Consider the following 17,420-nt stretch of genomic DNA (forward strand, 5'->3'; position numbering starts at 1 on the left):
CACGCCTCTCACATATGACTTCCTCCTCCAGTTGTGACTGCTCGTTTACTTTAGCTAGCTGACAGACACATCAGGGTAAGTATTTCTAAATGAACTCTAAATTTTTTGAAAGCATGAAATAGTTTGGAAACTTGAAAATCATTTAGAATTGTCAAATAAGTGCTTAACATTTGATAAGTAGCCTACATGTATACTTAATGTGTTTATACTGTACTTGAATTAAAATGTAGGCGGACAGATAACCATGTCTGGTCCAAGTGGGAAAAAGAGACTTGGCTCTCGTCGGAAGGTGGGAAAACGTGTTGAAATGCCAGAGGATTTGAGTGTAGCAGATCTGTCACCTGTAGTACAACCAGAAGAGAGTGCTGAAACCTTCAGTGTGTTGTCTAATGAAGGCCAAACCCCTTTGGAAACTCATTGGATACTTTCATCAGAGCAGAAATCAAGCAGAAGAAAGCTTGGCTCAAGCAGGCAAAGTAAAAGACACAATGCTGAGGAGTCGTCTGTTGAACCATACCACAAACCTACAGAGGAAGTTGAGCAAAATGTCAGTGCAGAAAAACTCCAAACACAAATGACACCAGCAGCACAAGCAGTTACACAAAGAGAGTTTAGTGAGCTAGACTATGATTATGATTCAATTTATGGAACACATTTGTATTCAGCCTACACACCTGGTCATGCTTTGGAGCCTTTGAATCCCAGCTATCTGGATGCTGAAGTGGAGATACATCAACCCGTAAGTGAAAAATTGCATTTGGATCAAGATGATGGAGAAAGTGACTGTAAGCGGGTTATTGGTTTCTATAAACAAGTGGAAAACACGTGCAGACATTGGCAAGTTAAGGAAGAACTACATGATCAATCAGAGTTCACAATGGCAGTGCAGCATATTTCTATGGATGCAGAAAGGGAAGATATAAATGAAGACCCGCCACAGGCGCCTGAATCTTTACAGGATGACCTTTTTAATGTCAAATCAAAGGAAATACATTTTCTGGGCTATCCAGAGAGATCCCCTGAAAAAAACAGCTACTTTGAAAATGCTGAGATTAAAAACAATGTTGAGCAAGTGAACTCCTCACCATTTGGGGAACTGCCTACAAATGAGGAACATGGGCCTTTTCACTGTTCACAAGTCAGAAGTGCTCAGGTTCCAAACCAATTTGAAATAAAAGAAATGAAGTCATCCAAATCTGACCAAGTGAGTTACACTGAAATTGTGAAACCTGAAAATAAGGAAGATAGCCAAGAATGTCCTGGAAATTTGACAGAAGAAACTGTGGGAGCGCATCAAGTTGAGTTGAGTGTAAAAAGCCCAACTGATTCAGGTTTAAATCTACATGACAAATGGGAAGCACAGTTTTGGAAAGAAGACACAGAGGTGTTGTACCAGAAAGATCATCGTCAGGCACCTGATACCAACGAGGCATGGATCAATGTAGAAAAAATCGAATCTTCACCTTTTCAGGAAAATTACATCGACGACCAAGTAAAGGCCGAACGGGAACAGAGTGCTAATGGAATCTTGAGTACAAATTTGGATGGGGATTTGTTTGCACAAAGTGTACAACCAGAGAATATTGTTGTCTTTGAATCCCAAAGTAAGGACAACAATGCATGTACAGATGTGAAGAGAGACTTCTTCAGCCCAGCTAGGAACAGGCGAAAACTGGGGTCTCGTCGCCGGAACAAAGGAAGCCGTGAAATGGTCTATGCTGCTGAGACATGCAGTGATGATGATGATGATGATGCTGCTGCAAAGAAAAGCCATGACGGTAATGATCCCTCTAAAATGAAAGATGTGACATGTACAATAGAAGCAGCTGAGAAGGAAACAATACAGCTGAAAGTAATGGACAATTTAGAGACTCTTAGAGGAAAAATCCATTCAAACACAACTGTACCCCAACTGCTAACTGAGCAATCAAATTACAGGAAGATTCCAGACAAGGACAAACTTACCATTGTTAACTCCAAAACAAAAGCAGGGGAGCCAAATGAAACTTTTTTGCAACAGAATGAAAATGTAAATCTTGATTATTCAGTGAGTCAACTACTACATGTGTCTACTGCTACACAGGCGATAACCACATCTAACAGCAGCCTTAATAAAGATGCAGAAATTGAGTACAGTGTAGCGATACCCACAATTTCTTCACCAAAAGTGGGAACATCCACAGATAAACACCGTGAGAACTTTAGCTTTTCTCAAGTCAGAGTAGCTCAACATCAAGACAAGGAATTAATTAAGGAGGTTAAGTTATTAGAAACGGACCATATAAAAGACAGGGAAATCTTGATAGATGAACCTACAGGTGATGTTGATACAAATATTGAAAACCTTGTCAATGAAATTGTGGAAACATGCATGCCTCACTTAAGTGCAAAAAGCTTTCTTGATTCCGGGTTAAATCCCCAGGACAACCATAAGGAGCACCCTATGAACGAGCACACCATGAAGGTTTCAGAACGGAGAGATCAAAAGGCTTATGCATCTAATACCATGGAGACATGGATCAACACAGAAAAAACAGACCCCACACAACGTCGGGAACATGACATTGAAGCGCAAGAGATGTCTGATGTGGTGCGGAGTGCAAAAGGAATCTTAAGTGGAATGGCGGAGAGTCAACTGTCTTCACCAAGTGAGCAACCAGAAGAAAGTTTTGTCTTTGACTCCCAAAGCGAGTGCAACACCGCCAGCGCAGATGAGCAAAGAGAGTCATTGAGAAGCCAGGTAAAAGTATTTGCCTCTGAAAAGTGCAGTGACTTTAGGGATGATGCTACTAGAAACACAAGTGATGATGATGATGATGATAATCATCCCGCAAAAATTAAAGAAGTGACCTTTAAAATGGAAACAGCTGAGATGGACAATTTTCAAGGTGAAGACATTTCTGATCTAGTGAGAGGAAATGTACATGGAGGAGTTTCTCAGTGTAATACATTAAATACACATTCAAGCACAACTGTAACCCAATTGCTAACGGACCCATCAAGTTCCAGGGAAATGCCAGAGAAGGAAGAACTTTCCATTGTTAAATCCAAAACAAAAGCAGGGGAGGAAAATGAAACTTTGCCACAGAATGAAAATGTGCATGCTGATTATTTGGCGAGTCAACTGCTTGTTGATGCAGAGGTGTCTATTGCAACACCGGAGATAAGCACATCTAAAAGCAGCCAAATTGAGTACAGTGTAGCAATAGCCACAATTTCCTCACCAAAGGCAGACATGTCCACAGATGAGCAACAAAAGCACTTCAGCTTTCCTCAAGTCAGAGCAGCCCAACATCCAGACAGCGATTTAATTAAGGAGGCTAAATTATTAGAAACTGAGGTACAGTTAAAGGTAAAAGTCTTTGCTGCTGAAACGGACAGTGACGGTAGAGATGATGATCGTTATCCCAGAGAAGATAAAGAAGTGACGGTTGAAGATCGAGAAGAAATTGACAGTTTCAACACTTTTCAAGGTGAAGACATGGCTGATCTAGTCAGAGGAAATGTACATGGAGGATTCTCTCAGTTTATTACATTAAATGCACATTCAAGCACAACTGTAACCCAATTGCTAACGGACCCATCAAGTTCCAGGGAAATGCCAGAGAAGGAAGACGAAGAAAATGAAAGTTTGCCACAGAATGAAAATGTACGCGCTGATTATGTGGTGAGTGGACCACTCGTAGATGCAGAGGTGTCCATTGTGGCACCGGAGACAAGCACATCTGAAAGTAGCCTTCATAAAGACGCAGAAATTGAGTACAGTGTCGCGAAAGCCACAATTTCCTCACCAAAAGCAGAAATGTCCACAGACGAACAACATGAGCACTTTGATGTTTCTCAAGTCAGAGATGCTCAGTATCCAGACTCCATGTCAATTAAACACCTTAAGGCTTTAGAAACAGGCCAAAATGAAGACAGCGAAACTTTGAGCCCAGCTAGGAACAGGAGAAAACTGGGATCTAGTCGACGGAATAAAGGGAGTCACGTGAAGGTCTTTGCTGCTGAGACATACAATGAATCTGCAGATGATGCTGATGGAAACAACAGAGATAAAAAGGATCGCCAAGAAACTAAAGACATAACGTTTAGAAAAGAAACCGCTGAAATGCAAAACACTAAAAGAAATAGGCTTACTAACGATACCAACATTGAGTGCGGGCCAACAAAAGACCTAATTTCTTTACCAAAAAAGGAAATGGAGGAACAATGTGAGCATTTCAACATTTCTGGAGGATATAGTACTCAACATTTGGAGAACAATATCAATAAAATGCTTAAACAAAAGGTCAAACCCGTGGAAGTGGCAGCAGAGAGCGCAGGACGGCAAGCATCACAGGAACACATGAAGCCAATATTCAAAGCCACTGAGAAAATAGAAGTTGAAGTTGTGAAAAGACTAAGCGCTCAAGAGGAAGACTCAATTTCTCCAAACTCAGACAAACATGGAGTTGCCTCTTCTCAAGGGGAACTATCGGACACGTTGTGTATCTTCAATGAACAAACCAATGTTTACTCTAAATCCAGCTTGAATGTACGAGACTCAGAAGAAACCTTCCAGGTAAAAAACATAGAGGCTGTATCTTTAAAGGAAGACTCACTGGAAAGTCTTCTACAAGCAAAGAAGGTTGCCCAGGAAAAACCTGTGGAGGAAATAAGGGATAGTTCCGAACAAATAGGACTGATGAATGTGTCTTTGACTTCTACTAAGAAGAGAAAGATGAGCTCTACTCACAGGTCTCATATCAACACGCAACGAGAGGCAGAAATGGACGGAGAACACGATAGGAGAGCCCTGGAAAATGTGGAAGTGATAGAGGACGCAGCACAGGCTGGAGCATTGCATGAAGAAGAGCAGGAATTCACCAGGGTCGAGGCTGACCCGGAGCTTCACAACAGTAGCAGAGAAAGTAACCCCATGATACCCGCCACCCATGATGTCATGACTGCCTTTTCAGAGCAGCTTTCCTCCCGGGGTGCTAATCTTTTTACTTCCCAGGGAGCTGATGTGACGGGAAGTGACAGAGACGTGGTGGTCGGCATGGAGACATTTGAACCTGATTATGTTCCCGTCTCTGAGGTCCACGTGATAAGCTCTGTGGACACAGAGCGTAAGAAAAAACAGCAGCTGCTTTCAGATGGCGAATCTTTGTGTACGGCCACAATTGTCAATGTAATGCGAGGCCAAGTTGCAACTCGGCTACCTGGTGAAGAGCAGATGGGCGCGCTATCAAATATACAAGGGATAATAACAGAGAGTGACGGAGCCCCTGATAAAAACTTGAAGAGTCCCAGTTTGAACTCGACAAATAAAAAAAGAAAGATGGGTTCCACGCGCAGAAATCTAGGAACCATGTCAAAGGGGGACTTGGAGCTAAAGTTGGATCCGAGTAAAGAGGTAGCGCTTGCAGCTCATGTGCAAAATGTTATGACAGAACATGGCTGTCAAAGCAGAGAGAAAGAGTCAAAGCCTGATAGTTCGGGTTCTGAACCAACTAAAGAAAACACTGGTGATTCTCCAAGCACAGCGCCGGCTCATCAGACGGGCAAAGAAAATCGAACTTCAGACTGTCATCTGGTTCGACGTGACATCTTGGAAAAACGCTCGACCTCGTCCAAACTTGATGTGCTCTCAGAATTTGAACTCGCGGGGAGAAAGCGCAAACTGGGATCTCACAGGAAGTCCCGAGTGCAACAAACTCATGCTAATCAAAGTGAAGACGACAACATGATACAAACACAACCTGAGACAAGCACACACCAACACGCTGATGACGCCTTTCAGGGACCTGAAGAATTACAGGTAAGCAACAAACAGAATATTACACTTAAATGTTCAACCTGAGCCACAGTTTCTATCATCTCATATAAATTCATTTTTATTTGAGCCATTTGCTGCCGTGGGCCTCTTTTGTTGTTTATTTGCTATATTGAACCACGGTACTGTATGTGAATTATTAGCCTAAATAACCTACACATTGCTCAGGTATTGGTGGCACGAGTAATAAAATGCTGTTGAGATTTTATTCAGAGAATGTAAATGTCAAAGTAGAAAAACCAAAATATTTCAATACATCATCCACATTTCATTATGTTAGGTGTATGCACCCATTTTACTGTCATTAAAAAAAAAAAATTTCAAATGCTGCAAATGAATGTCTCATGAATCTTCAGAGCAATGAAGGTGATACCGAACCATCATCCAACATCATTTCAAAGTCTGTGAGGTCAGAGTCCTATGTATTGTTTGCACTTTGTACTATGCAACTACATTGGCCCAATTTTTATTTTACTACCAAATGATCACAGAAACAAGACGTCTGCGGAAGTGACGCCATCCCGAGCCCATCAGGATCGAGTCCACCTGGGGCAAGACACTCAGAATGTTTCTTTTGGTATAAACACACAATAATTAAGCAGAGCACTCCAGTTGCGATCGATTCAATGCCCTGAGAATGAAATGACCTGCATTATTCACAGGCACACTCTACTTAGCATTTAAATAGGAGATTGGGAACGAGACAATCGCCACAACACTACCTGCGTTATGTAATGAGAACCAACGCAAGATGAATCCATTGTTTTTATTTGGTAGTTTTGAGTTGGTAACTTTATCCCATCATACTGATAGGTGCCCCTAATAGTTGGTCATGTAGTTAAATAAGATATCCTTATTATGTTGGCAGGTAAGCCATCTGACTTGAAAGCAAACCCCTATAATGTGGTCATGGTTGGAGACAGCAGCGTAGGCAAGACCTCCTTCATGAAGCGAGCACAAAATGGGAAATTCTTTCCGGATTTGCCCGCCTCGGCTGGTACAAGTCTTATTATTACTCTCGCAAATACAATATAAAAAATGTCAAATCGAATAATTGTCACGTAAACGTGTTTCGAAGGCCTTGATACATGCTTGTGGACTGTGATCGTGGATGGCAAACCTGTGGAACTCCAGCTGTGGGATACAGCAGGTCAAGAAAGGTAAGACGTTTGCTTATTTTCATACATTTATTCCTCTTAGCAAGTTCCCCAGAAAAGCTTAAGCATATATTGTATCATGTTTAAACTCAGCAGCTACGTGAAACGGTTTATAAAAGCTAGAAATGCTTTTTCATAGCCTCAAAGCTATTAGGGCATTATTTCTTAATGATCAAAAATGTAACAAATGTTCAACTTTATGATGCATTTAAATTATATATGATCATGCTTCTGGCGGCAGAACGGCTCGCACATCCGTCTCATCGTTCTGAGCTTGGGGCTTTGAATCCGAGCTTTCTGTGTGGAGTCATGTTGTCCCCGTGCTCGTGTGGGTTTTGTGCCAGTACTCTGGCTTCCTCCCACATTCCAAAATGATGCATGATCATTTCATGGAAGACTTTAAATTGTCATTAGGTGTGATTGTGAATGTAAATGCTTGTTATTCTATATATGCCTTGTGATTGATTGATTGGCTGGCAAGCAGTCCAGGGTGTACCCTGCCTCTTGCCCAAAGGCAGCCAGCTGGCATTTAGTCCAGCTCACCCGCAACCCTAGTGAGGATAAACGCTATAGAAAAACAGCCATATTTCATATTCTGCCACATTTCTGTGCGTCTCCTATTAAGTTCTGGCAGTACATATCCTTACAATGCGCAAACACCTTGTGCTTCAGTGGATAAACTGTGGCTGCAAAGGAGCTGAGCTGCTATTAGGAGGCTTATTGTTACATATGCATGTGCTTAAAATGTATGCTCTTAATGACCTTTTGGAATATTTCAGTTTGGCTCAGTAAAATGGGTCAAATACTTTCCACAAAGAAATGTCTAGTTTTGTAACTTTACTAATGGGATTGTGGTCATTTTGTGTAATCCCAAGGATCACATTTTCCAGGAAAGTTCGTTTTGTGATTTTTATGGGAATTTGGCAGGCCACAGTCATCGGACCTTAAAACCACAAGCAACATTTGAGCCTTTACTGTCGTCACAGACCAGTTTGACTAGTTTGCTTTCTCTTTTTTTTTTTTTTCCCCTTGAAATTTGAAATTGCATATGTTCCTTGTTTAAGTGTGTTACCTGTACATAATATTTTCACATTATTTACGGCCTTCAAAGGTTTCGCAGTATCACCAATCAGATATTCCATAGAGCGCATGCATTTCTCCTGATGTACGACATCGCTTCCTCTCAAAGCTTCACCGCCGTCCACTACTGGGCAAGCTGCATTCAGGTGAGTGAGTTGTGCATAATTACAAGTTTTGGTCCTGTATCATAATGTGCTGATCTGCAGCTGAATGTTGTGTTGTGGGACTCTTGAAGTTTTGCATTGTTTACAGTTTGCAGAAAAATCTTATTTTCTTTGTATTATTTTTATCTTAGCTTGTCCTAGACATGCAACCCCTTATGGTCCGCTGCACACAGAGCGACGCAGCCAAACACAACTGACTGAACTGTTGTGCACTGTGTTCTGCAACTAGTTTTTTATAGTTTTGCTGCAATTCGAAATATGAATCATCAGTGAACAGCCTTGCAAATGTAACTGCCAATCGAAAATGCCTTGTTGTATCACATAAACCTTCACAATAAAAATTAAGTAACCACGCCACGCTGTACCAATACAACATGTGGAAATATGTTGTATATACAATAATACTTCTTTTTCAATCTTTTCCTGTAACTGTATTTGTATTATTATAATTTAGCTACAGCGGCCAGGGCAATCAACTTCTTCCTTGACAATCGCAACATCTTGTTTGTGGTTCCATTTATTAAAAAAAAAACAACAACAAAAAAAACGTCGCCTCAAAATGTTTCCTGATAAGAACACCAAGCTTTGCAGTTTTTCCAGTCCAGCAAGCCTGTATATATGCAAGGGTCACCATCCAACCAACGCTTAAAATTCTAAACATAAACCATTTGCTTGGCTGTCATATCATATTTTGTCATAAGTCAAAGGCCCGTCACCCTTAGCTGGGTTTATAAAAACTGAAATGGGCCCTGGCGTTTATGCAATGCTTTGCCCTCCAAAGCACAGAACACTCCATGAAATAGGCATCACTGTGCTTGGGGCAGTTCAATATGCAACAGCCATCTGTGACAATCTGACGACAAAAAAAAAAAAAGGCATAACAAATAGATTCGCAAGTGTTTGGAGGACTCTGAAGCTTGATTTTTCTAGGAAATTGGACTGTGTCAATCAAAACTCTTACCCAATTTCTGTGCGACTAATTGTTTGCAGGAAGGGGCCATGGAAAACATTCCCATTTTACTTCTGGGAAACAAAAGTGATTGCACGGAGCGTACTGTTACAACTGAAGAGGGTCAGAATCTTGCAAAGGTATGAATTTGTCTCCTCCCTCCAAAAGAGAAACACATACAGTATGTCCAGTGATGATTACAGTATTATTTTGATAGGAGTTCAATATAGACTTCATGGAGTGCAGCGCTGTCACCGGCGACAACGTGATTCAGTCTTTGGAAGCAGTTGCCAGGTAATTATCTTCCTTGTAGGTATGTACATATCAATTATGTCTTAATATTCAGGGTGCTTGTGCGTCACTGTGCCTGTTGTTGTTGCCAGGTTGTTGAGTCAGAAAGATGACAGAAGACAGGAAACGCTGGCATTACATAAAGAACCTCCAAAGAAGAAATCAGGATGTTGTTGAACCGAGGAGGAAGTAGTGGTGCAGTACTGTAGTGTGTTATCACGGAGCATCTGGGGAGGAATTTATTTAGCTCAAAAAAAGAAGAAAAAAAACATCTGGTCACAATATTAGGTACACATGCACAATCTAATGAGCTCTCAATACAATAACTTTAATTACAATATCCGCTTCTACCAAGTTCCATGTAACTAGAAATGCATGGTGGTAGATGACCAGATGATGTTGTATGGATCTCGTAACAGCTATAGTACAGTATAGTTGCTCCGAGTGGAGAAATTGATATATCATTTTTTTCCCCAATATTTGTAAGGGAAAAAAAGTGGTCAAAATCGATCTCAAATAGCGTTACAAACACACAGTAGTAGTAAAACTATGCCAAAGGACTATAAATCAAATAGTGTTGTATACTTAATTGGCAACTCTAAATTGCCCGTAGGTGTGAATGTGAGTGCAAATGGTTGTATGTTTATATGTGCCCTGCGATTGGCTGGCAACCAGTTCAGGGTGGACCCCGCCTCCTGCCCGATGATAGCTGGGATAGGCTCCAGCACGCCCGCGACCCCAGTGAGGAGAAGCGGCTCAGAAAATGGATGGATGTCGTATACTGTTGTGATTGACAAGAGTAATACTTAACGTTTAATAGGTTGTAAATGTATTACAATGCTGTGAAATGTAACGTTTACTTTTAGGTAATCAAAGTGTTGTCAGATGCTGGTCAATTCATAATTTGACTGACAAACAACACAAACAGCTGCGTAAATTGTTTTACTTGCATTGTGAAACGCTGCTTAATAAAGCTCCAGACGACAAACAGCTTCTTGTTTCTCTCGTTCATTTCTGTCTTTGTGGGCATTCTTCCTGCCTGACAAGCCAGCACCGTTCTCTTGCAGGTATGAAGTGCATGACAACAATGCAATGCCTTCATCACAAGGAAGCTTTTGTCACAAGAAAATGTTGACAATGCGACCAACAACACTCGAGATTCTGATCTCGGGACTGTCAGGTGTCCTTCCCATCTTATCTTAACTCAGTTGCTTCTGGTCTCACAGAGGACTGAGGTGGTTGTTTGATTGTTAGTCTGTTTTTCTTAGCGGCGTGGTACTTTCGGACAGCACGCGTGACCTCAGCTGGCGTCCACTGGTGGCGGATGAGGGCATCCTGCAGCGTGAAGGTGCCGTCTCTGGTGCGCCGTACTCCCTTGCAAATGGCCGTGCTGCGCAGCTCCAGTCCGATCTCGTGCACCACTTTGCGCAGATATTTCTGTGTTTCGTTCAGGCACTGCACCTCTGAGAAGATATTAAACAAAATCAGTGCATAACGGCTTTTCAATGACATGTTTATGAGTGTTTAATCTGGCAATTTACCCAGAGTGAAGTTGGGAGGCTGGAATCGAATGCACCTCAGACCTGTCAAAATAGGCGGCGACTTCCCCTCTGGACCGAGTGCACCTTGCACAGCCATCTCGTAGGCTTCCTGTGACCGCATGTCTACGTTGGCATACCTGTGAAGAGTAAACATAATCACATCCATAATTTCGATTTAATGTGTGCTATTGGAAAGAGCGAAAATGGACATACGTTAACAAAGCCTTTTGATTTGCTCCCTGCAGCATTGCCAGAACTTTCTCCATCTTATCTTGCGTGATGTGATCTGTTGAGCAAACAAGGGATGTTTCATGGTGCATGGTCAATAGTCAAGACTGTCGTAATAACAGGGTTCCTGTCTTTTTCAAAGGTCACGTTGGAACACTCCTAACTTTATAGATCCGTTTTAACCACCTTAAAAATGTTTTTAAATGCATTGCAATGTTTACAGATGCAAACATTGTCATACAAATTCACAGAAAGCAAGTTTTTATGTTAATATCCATGCTCCTTAAGTTGCCTTCAATTTCTAAACTAAATTGATCATGTTGTAAAAGAATTTAATTTTCAAGCCCTGAAAAGCTTATCAATTATTCAGACCTTGAAAACATTTCAATTCAACTAAGCAGTTTTAGGCAACTGTGCGAAGACATTTGATACATTGCCTAGTAAAGACAAATGAGATTTTGCTTCACAGACAATAGACCACCTGCATGGGAACACACGTAATTTGACAAGTGTGACGCTGTCGTTGTTGTCACTATGCCGACCGGAAGTTAACACACCACCTCTCCCCAAAGTGTTGCGTGCATAGAGCCCAATTTGCACTTATACTGTTTACTAAACTAGCGATTCTCAAAAGTGTGGTATGTACATGTACCATTAGGTGTCCGAGCTTCGAAAAAGTAGTATGTAATAGAATCACTGAGTACAGTTCAACAGGATTTAACTTTTATTGCATTTAATCTATAAAAACTCTTTGCTTTTTAATTTTTTTAGGTACAATTTTTTACTTTTACTTTTAATTTTACTTTTCTCTGCAATATATTTGACTCAAATCATTATTAAAGTACTTGTTCCCTACATTTTAGCACAGTGTAAATCTTTAAAATTTGCTTAATGTAACAGTGACTTACACAAATATTAAATATACTTTATAGGAATAAAAACTTGTTTTAGATGAACAGCCTACTTTGCTAGCCTATTGTAATGTTGGTCGTATTTGGTGAGCTAAGTATTTTTGGGGTTGGTACTTGGTGTAAAAAAAGAGAATCAACAATAATTGCTTCTTTCGGAACTGAACCAAAGTGCACAGATAAAGGGTAAAGTAAAGCAAAAGAACTATCACAATATTTTGTTTAAAAACAACAAAAGAGTCTGAATGCAATAGTGTAGAGTGAATAAGGTTAATATGACATGCTGATCATATAATGTAACAAAAGTACTATTCTTGTGTAAATCAGGTCGCTATGACAAAAAGGATGGCATTGTTGAGGGGTTATTGGAAAGTGGATATTACACAATACGCCATACCATAAGTGGATTGTTCCACAACTCGTCCCGTGTGGGAGAAATCATCTGTAGCAGTCCCAAACTCGCCCTCCAACGTGTAGTCCTGAAAACCCAGAGACCATTCAATCCACGGGGATTGTGTGCAAATGACATCACGGTGCTGTTGAGGTTGGAAGCAGATGAAATTACCCTTGTGACTTTGTTGTTGTAGAGGTCATTCAGAGCCTTGTTTCCATTCCCAACAGCGAGAACTTAAGGGAAATCGGATGTTAAAATCAAATCAGGAATTTCAGAAAAACAAATGTTTGAACAGAATGATGATCATACCCATTACACCGGAGGAAAATGTATCCAAACGATGCCCGACACCAACTCGAATATGCTGGAATTCAGGCCCAGTTACTGAAACATTTTATTCAAGATTTTATTTTTGTTTTACTCTCTCAGTCAATTCAAACTAGTGTGATAATACGTGGCAAGAAAAACGTGACTGAGAGGTAGATAGAGGTGCATGTATGTATCCACATACCCAAAGGGTGTTTGGACAGGACCGGGACACAGGCTGCTGACAGCCCCTTGGGTGAAAGGGTGTCACCGCCTGGTGGTGACAAAAACCGGATCTGCTCAGGAAGCGGCGGCGATGGCAAAGCATCTAAACCTGCAATATATGTACACGGATGTAATCCAGTATTTATATGCGCATTATGTGTGTATTATTTGGGGAAGTGAGACATGATGAGGACGTCTGACCTTTAAGCAGCTTGGTCTCGATGTTGTCCCTCACGAGCTTCCATGGGACACCAGCAGGTTTGTAAACGCAAAACAAACCCTCTAACCTTCGGAAAACACGAACAGCGGGAGTGGCCATTGTTTAACACAAATTTAATGAAGCATGTCTAGTTTTAGAGGACCAAACATGCCTCGAAAGCGAGTGGGCGGAGAATAGCACGTCGTGAACGACTGCGCATGTGTTTACAGTTTGGCTAGCGCTAGAAAGCGGCTGTTCGACACAGCGCCCCTGCAGTACCGGTTGCGATATAACACTTTGATCCGCTGTAATGTTGTAAACGTCGTATTATAGTGGAGTGTATATTTACCTTTGATAACTGTCCACAACAACTGCAAACGAGGTGAACGTGCTCACGTAAGATACTTATTTTTATTTCGATTTTATACTCCTTATGCGCGGTGAGACGTTTATGACCTTGTCTCGTTTTGCCTACACCACCACAATATTTATCAACCGAACACACGTTGGCTTGTTATTGTCTGCCTGTTGGTACACCTAACATTTTTTTAAAACACTTTATTCACACTTAATGGAGGTGGCGTCCCCATCTTGGTTGTTTCCGGGCACAGTTTCCGGGTGAGAGACGACGGGAAAGAAGTATCTTCATAACGGGATTCGCAGATTCGTCAACGCTACGAAATGTTAATCCGCGTTGCTAAGGCTGTTACGAGAAGTGTTTATCAATACATTAAAACGTATAAAATATAGTCTACATTTTCCCCAAGATTGATATTGACCAACCACCCACAGTATTATGAACACTTGACGAATCTTTGAGTCAATGGGAAAACAAGTAAATCCGCCCGGCTTTCGTTTCTTGCGTTTATTGTGGTCTAAACAGTGAAACTGCTATTTTGTGCTTCATCGTCATGGCTTTATAGTTTAAAACACCAGCTAACCTTGCTGTTAGGCAGTGACTTCAGTGCAAATTTATCTGAGCCTATGTTACGTCTTCCCAGCTGGACTTCAAAAACATTTTGTAATGTAATTTTTGATGCCGCTATTCGGCCAGTAGGGGGCAGCGTAATTCAGCGACACCTACAAAAAGTATTAAAATGCTAAATTGTGTTTGCCTGTATTTCATTTTTATTTCAACTCCATCATAAATGCCTTTAAATTTTCATACTTATCGTGTCACTTCAGGATGTGAGTTTAGAATGGCTCTGGATGTTCCCACACTCAAGTTTAATTGAATTACCACTCAATAAGAGACTCATTCAGAGTTTCGGGCCCTGGAATAGTTGGCCATTTTGCCCATTTCTGTGATTCAGCCTTCATTCCGCCCTTCTCCGCCTATTAAATCACTGTCTAGACTAAAGAATTTCGCAAGAAACAATGTATTCCCTCATCCTGTATTTTCATATCAGACTTTTGAGGACGTCATGGCAGAAAATGTCAATGTCTACCAACTATGTCAGACTGTTCAGTGTTGTTAGGATGCAGGATTCTCAGTGGCGGTACAGTTTCTGGAATGTAAAGTTGTCTTGGGTCCTACGCAGGCAGGCGTGATGCGTGCTCCTCTGCGGTGGGTGCTGTGGGACGTGAAAGACACCCTGCTAAGGGTACGTTCCTCGGTCGGTGAGCAGTACTGCGACGAGGCCAAACGAATGGGCCTGAGCCTCAGGCCTGCCGAAGTGGGCGCCGCTTTTCGCCGGGCGTATGGACATCATTGCAGCCGATTCCCTAACTACGGCATCGCTCAGGGAATGGACGGACAGTCGTGGTGGACGGCGGTGGTGAAGGCCACCTTCTCTCAGTGCGGCGTGCGTGACCCGGACCTGCTCAGTACAATGGCCCTCAACCTCTACCAGAACTTTAGCAATGCAGCGAACTGGGAGGTAAATAATGTGATTTCCCCCCCCCCCCCCCCGGTTATGTGTTAGCATGTTCGCAAGCCCAAAAAACAATTTACACTACTTATAAAGTATTTACTTTTTAATGCATCAGTGCTTTTTTTTGTTTGTTAGTAATGTGTTGATGAATGTCCTTTCTTTTATTTGAGGTTTTTCCAGACTCAAAGTCAGCTCTAGTGAGCTGCTCCTCACTAGGACTGCAACTGGGAGTGGTTTCCAACTTTGACAACCGCCTGGAAGCCATCTTACGCAGTTGCGGGTTGCTTTCTCACTTCAACTTTCTGGTGACGTCAGAGGCAGCAGGTGTCGAGAAGCCCCATGCGGCCATCTTTGATCAGGCCATGCAGAAGTGCGGCGTGCCCCCAACCAGCATAGTTCACGTCGGGGACCATTACGTGAATGATTACCTGGCTTCTCGCTCGGCCGGAATCCACGGCTTCCTCTTAGACCGAACAAATAACTCAGACCGACATCATGTTCCAAAAGAGCATCGGTTCTCATCGTTGGATGAGCTGCCAGCACGACTTAAACAAATGGATGAATGCTCCTGATTATTTTTTTTATTATCTAGTATGTCAACATCACAGAACTGTCCTTTGACAGTGATTCTCGCGAAATATAGTTCATCTAATTAAATGATTTTTTGCATCCTTAATACTTGAAAAGCTGCGGAGAACAGTGCCATAGTGTGAGTTGCCCAGTTTGAGTCATATTGGTGCCCCCTGTAGTGTGGGTCTAAACCACTAGTCTAGTATTGACATCTTTGGTCCACCGTAATCGGCAATTCAAAAGTGGGCCATAATAAGCACTTGGGTTCATTTCATTTGTCAAAAAAAAAAAAGATATATGTAATTATGAAATGGGAGACACACAGTATAATGTTGAATTTTAGTTTAAATTGTAATAGTTTAATTAATATGCATCCCTAGTTATACAGCACAGGGCATAGGATATTTTCACTAATCAATTTTCTGGAGTTCCTTTCCTCATTAGGGTTGTGGTTGAGCTGCAGCTCCAGACAAACAACCATTCACACTCACGTTTACACCCGTGGACAATTGAAAGTCTTTCATAAACCTAACATGCATGTTTTGTTTTTTTTTATGTGGGAGAAAGCTGCAGGCAGGAAACCCATGTAACTAAGGGTGAATACATTAGCATAATTGCATCATTAACTTAGTCACGTCATTAAAACTACCAATAAAAATATTAATGGTGCTTTTTATTTTTTTCTTTGTCTGTAGATTTGTCCGTCTTCCAGGTCATGGTTATCCGGAAGTTTGAATCAAGGCAACCGGACTTGTTTTTTCTTGTTTTCCGAAAACGTTTAAAAAAACGGCCTATAGGCAAATATGCCGTGAGGGTAACGACATGCAAACTTGACACAGGAAGGCCGGAGCTGCGAATCGGACCACAGAACCTCACACTCCAGAACACTGAGGCAGACATGCGCCATTAGTAAGCCATGCTAATCACCATAAAACCCATAAATAAGCCAATTCCATAACTTGCCCATGGCAGTTTTCTACTTAATTGTGAAGCTTTACAAAACTACAGTGCAGATAACAAACATGCTTTTACAATTTAGCAGTGAGAGCAAGCCACAGTTTCTTAACCCTAATAGCTTTGAAAATACTCTTATTTGAAGCCATCTGGTCCAAGGCAGATAGTCTGAGTGTTGGACTGTGGGGATCAAACAGGAACCAAAAGAGGAATCGCAGGGAAAAGACCAGAATGGCTGTGCGATTCAAAGCAGAGCCTCTTATGGGGAATCAGGATTGACACAAGTCCAAGATCAGATTTAGGAGGTCAAGAGAGATGTGTTAAGATTCACTACGACAAACCCTTGATGCCGAGCGTTGAAATGTGATGACCAACGCAGTCTGCGCTTCACGTTCATTTTTTTCACCTTTATTTTCACCTCTTGACGTTTGTACGTTAATGTATATTTTAGCTCTCCGGGGAAGAGCTGCTTAACGCAAAGCTGTTTCAGAGGCTCAGCCAGACGGCTCTAAAAGGCTCTGGAGAAATCCAATTGTATAATAATGGGATTGTAAAAAGGGGGGAAAGCGTATGAGAGCAGAAAGCAGGGACACACTTTGTTATGAGGGAACATGCCTCAGCATCTGTACATTATTAAACATGCATCTAGTTTGTTCGTGAACTAATATTTCTGGTAAAACATCAAGGAGTTTTCAATCCTATCATCACTAGAGACATAATTAGTCGATTAAGAACTCTGTCCAATTGCTGATTAATCGTGTC

The 17,420-nt window shown here is 41.5% G+C and overlaps 3 protein-coding genes across 5 annotated transcripts; 2 read left to right on the forward strand and 1 right to left on the reverse strand.

Moving 5' to 3' along the window:
• Positions 1 to 12: 12 nt before the first annotated feature.
• rab44 (RAB44, member RAS oncogene family) lies at positions 13 to 10,449 on the forward strand. Of its 2 annotated transcripts, XM_061784149.1 has the most exons (10): positions 13 to 75; positions 231 to 5,803; positions 6,175 to 6,227; positions 6,310 to 6,395; positions 6,687 to 6,815; positions 6,897 to 6,978; positions 8,087 to 8,201; positions 9,210 to 9,308; positions 9,386 to 9,462; positions 9,552 to 10,449. In XM_061784149.1, exons 2-10 carry the CDS (start codon positions 245 to 247, stop codon positions 9,634 to 9,636), a joined length of 6,285 nt encoding a protein of 2,094 aa, XP_061640133.1. In that variant the 5' UTR covers positions 13 to 75; positions 231 to 244; the 3' UTR covers positions 9,637 to 10,449. The 2 variants fall into 2 exon arrangements, 1 of the variants encoding a protein (XP_061640133.1); XR_009790056.1 differs by lacking the exons at positions 6,175 to 6,227; positions 6,310 to 6,395; positions 8,087 to 8,201; ... (1 more) ...; positions 9,386 to 9,462; positions 9,552 to 10,449.
• trub2 (TruB pseudouridine (psi) synthase family member 2) lies at positions 10,388 to 13,520 on the reverse strand. The gene is made up of 8 exons (XM_061784150.1): positions 13,263 to 13,520; positions 13,042 to 13,170; positions 12,840 to 12,914; positions 12,702 to 12,763; positions 12,534 to 12,615; positions 11,214 to 11,286; positions 11,001 to 11,137; positions 10,388 to 10,922 (listed from the first exon to the last, which is right to left on the reverse strand). The coding sequence occupies exons 1-8, from the start codon at positions 13,378 to 13,380 to the stop codon at positions 10,654 to 10,656; spliced, it is 945 nt and encodes a 314-aa protein (XP_061640134.1). The 5' UTR covers positions 13,381 to 13,520; the 3' UTR covers positions 10,388 to 10,653.
• On the forward strand, positions 13,165 to 16,373 carry hdhd3 (haloacid dehalogenase-like hydrolase domain containing 3). 2 transcript variants are annotated; one of them, XM_061784151.1, is made up of 3 exons: positions 13,165 to 13,319; positions 14,802 to 15,140; positions 15,305 to 16,373. In XM_061784151.1, exons 1-3 carry the CDS (start codon positions 13,305 to 13,307, stop codon positions 15,704 to 15,706), a joined length of 756 nt encoding a protein of 251 aa, XP_061640135.1. In that variant the 5' UTR covers positions 13,165 to 13,304; the 3' UTR covers positions 15,707 to 16,373. The 2 variants fall into 2 exon arrangements, with proteins under 2 accessions (XP_061640135.1, XP_061640136.1); XM_061784152.1 differs by lacking the exon at positions 13,165 to 13,319 and adding an exon at positions 13,518 to 13,656.
• Positions 16,374 to 17,420: the final 1,047 nt, after the last annotated feature.

This window comes from Phyllopteryx taeniolatus, chromosome 9, assembly GCF_024500385.1.
Source record: "Phyllopteryx taeniolatus isolate TA_2022b chromosome 9, UOR_Ptae_1.2, whole genome shotgun sequence".
NCBI lineage: Eukaryota > Metazoa > Chordata > Actinopteri > Syngnathiformes > Syngnathidae > Phyllopteryx > Phyllopteryx taeniolatus.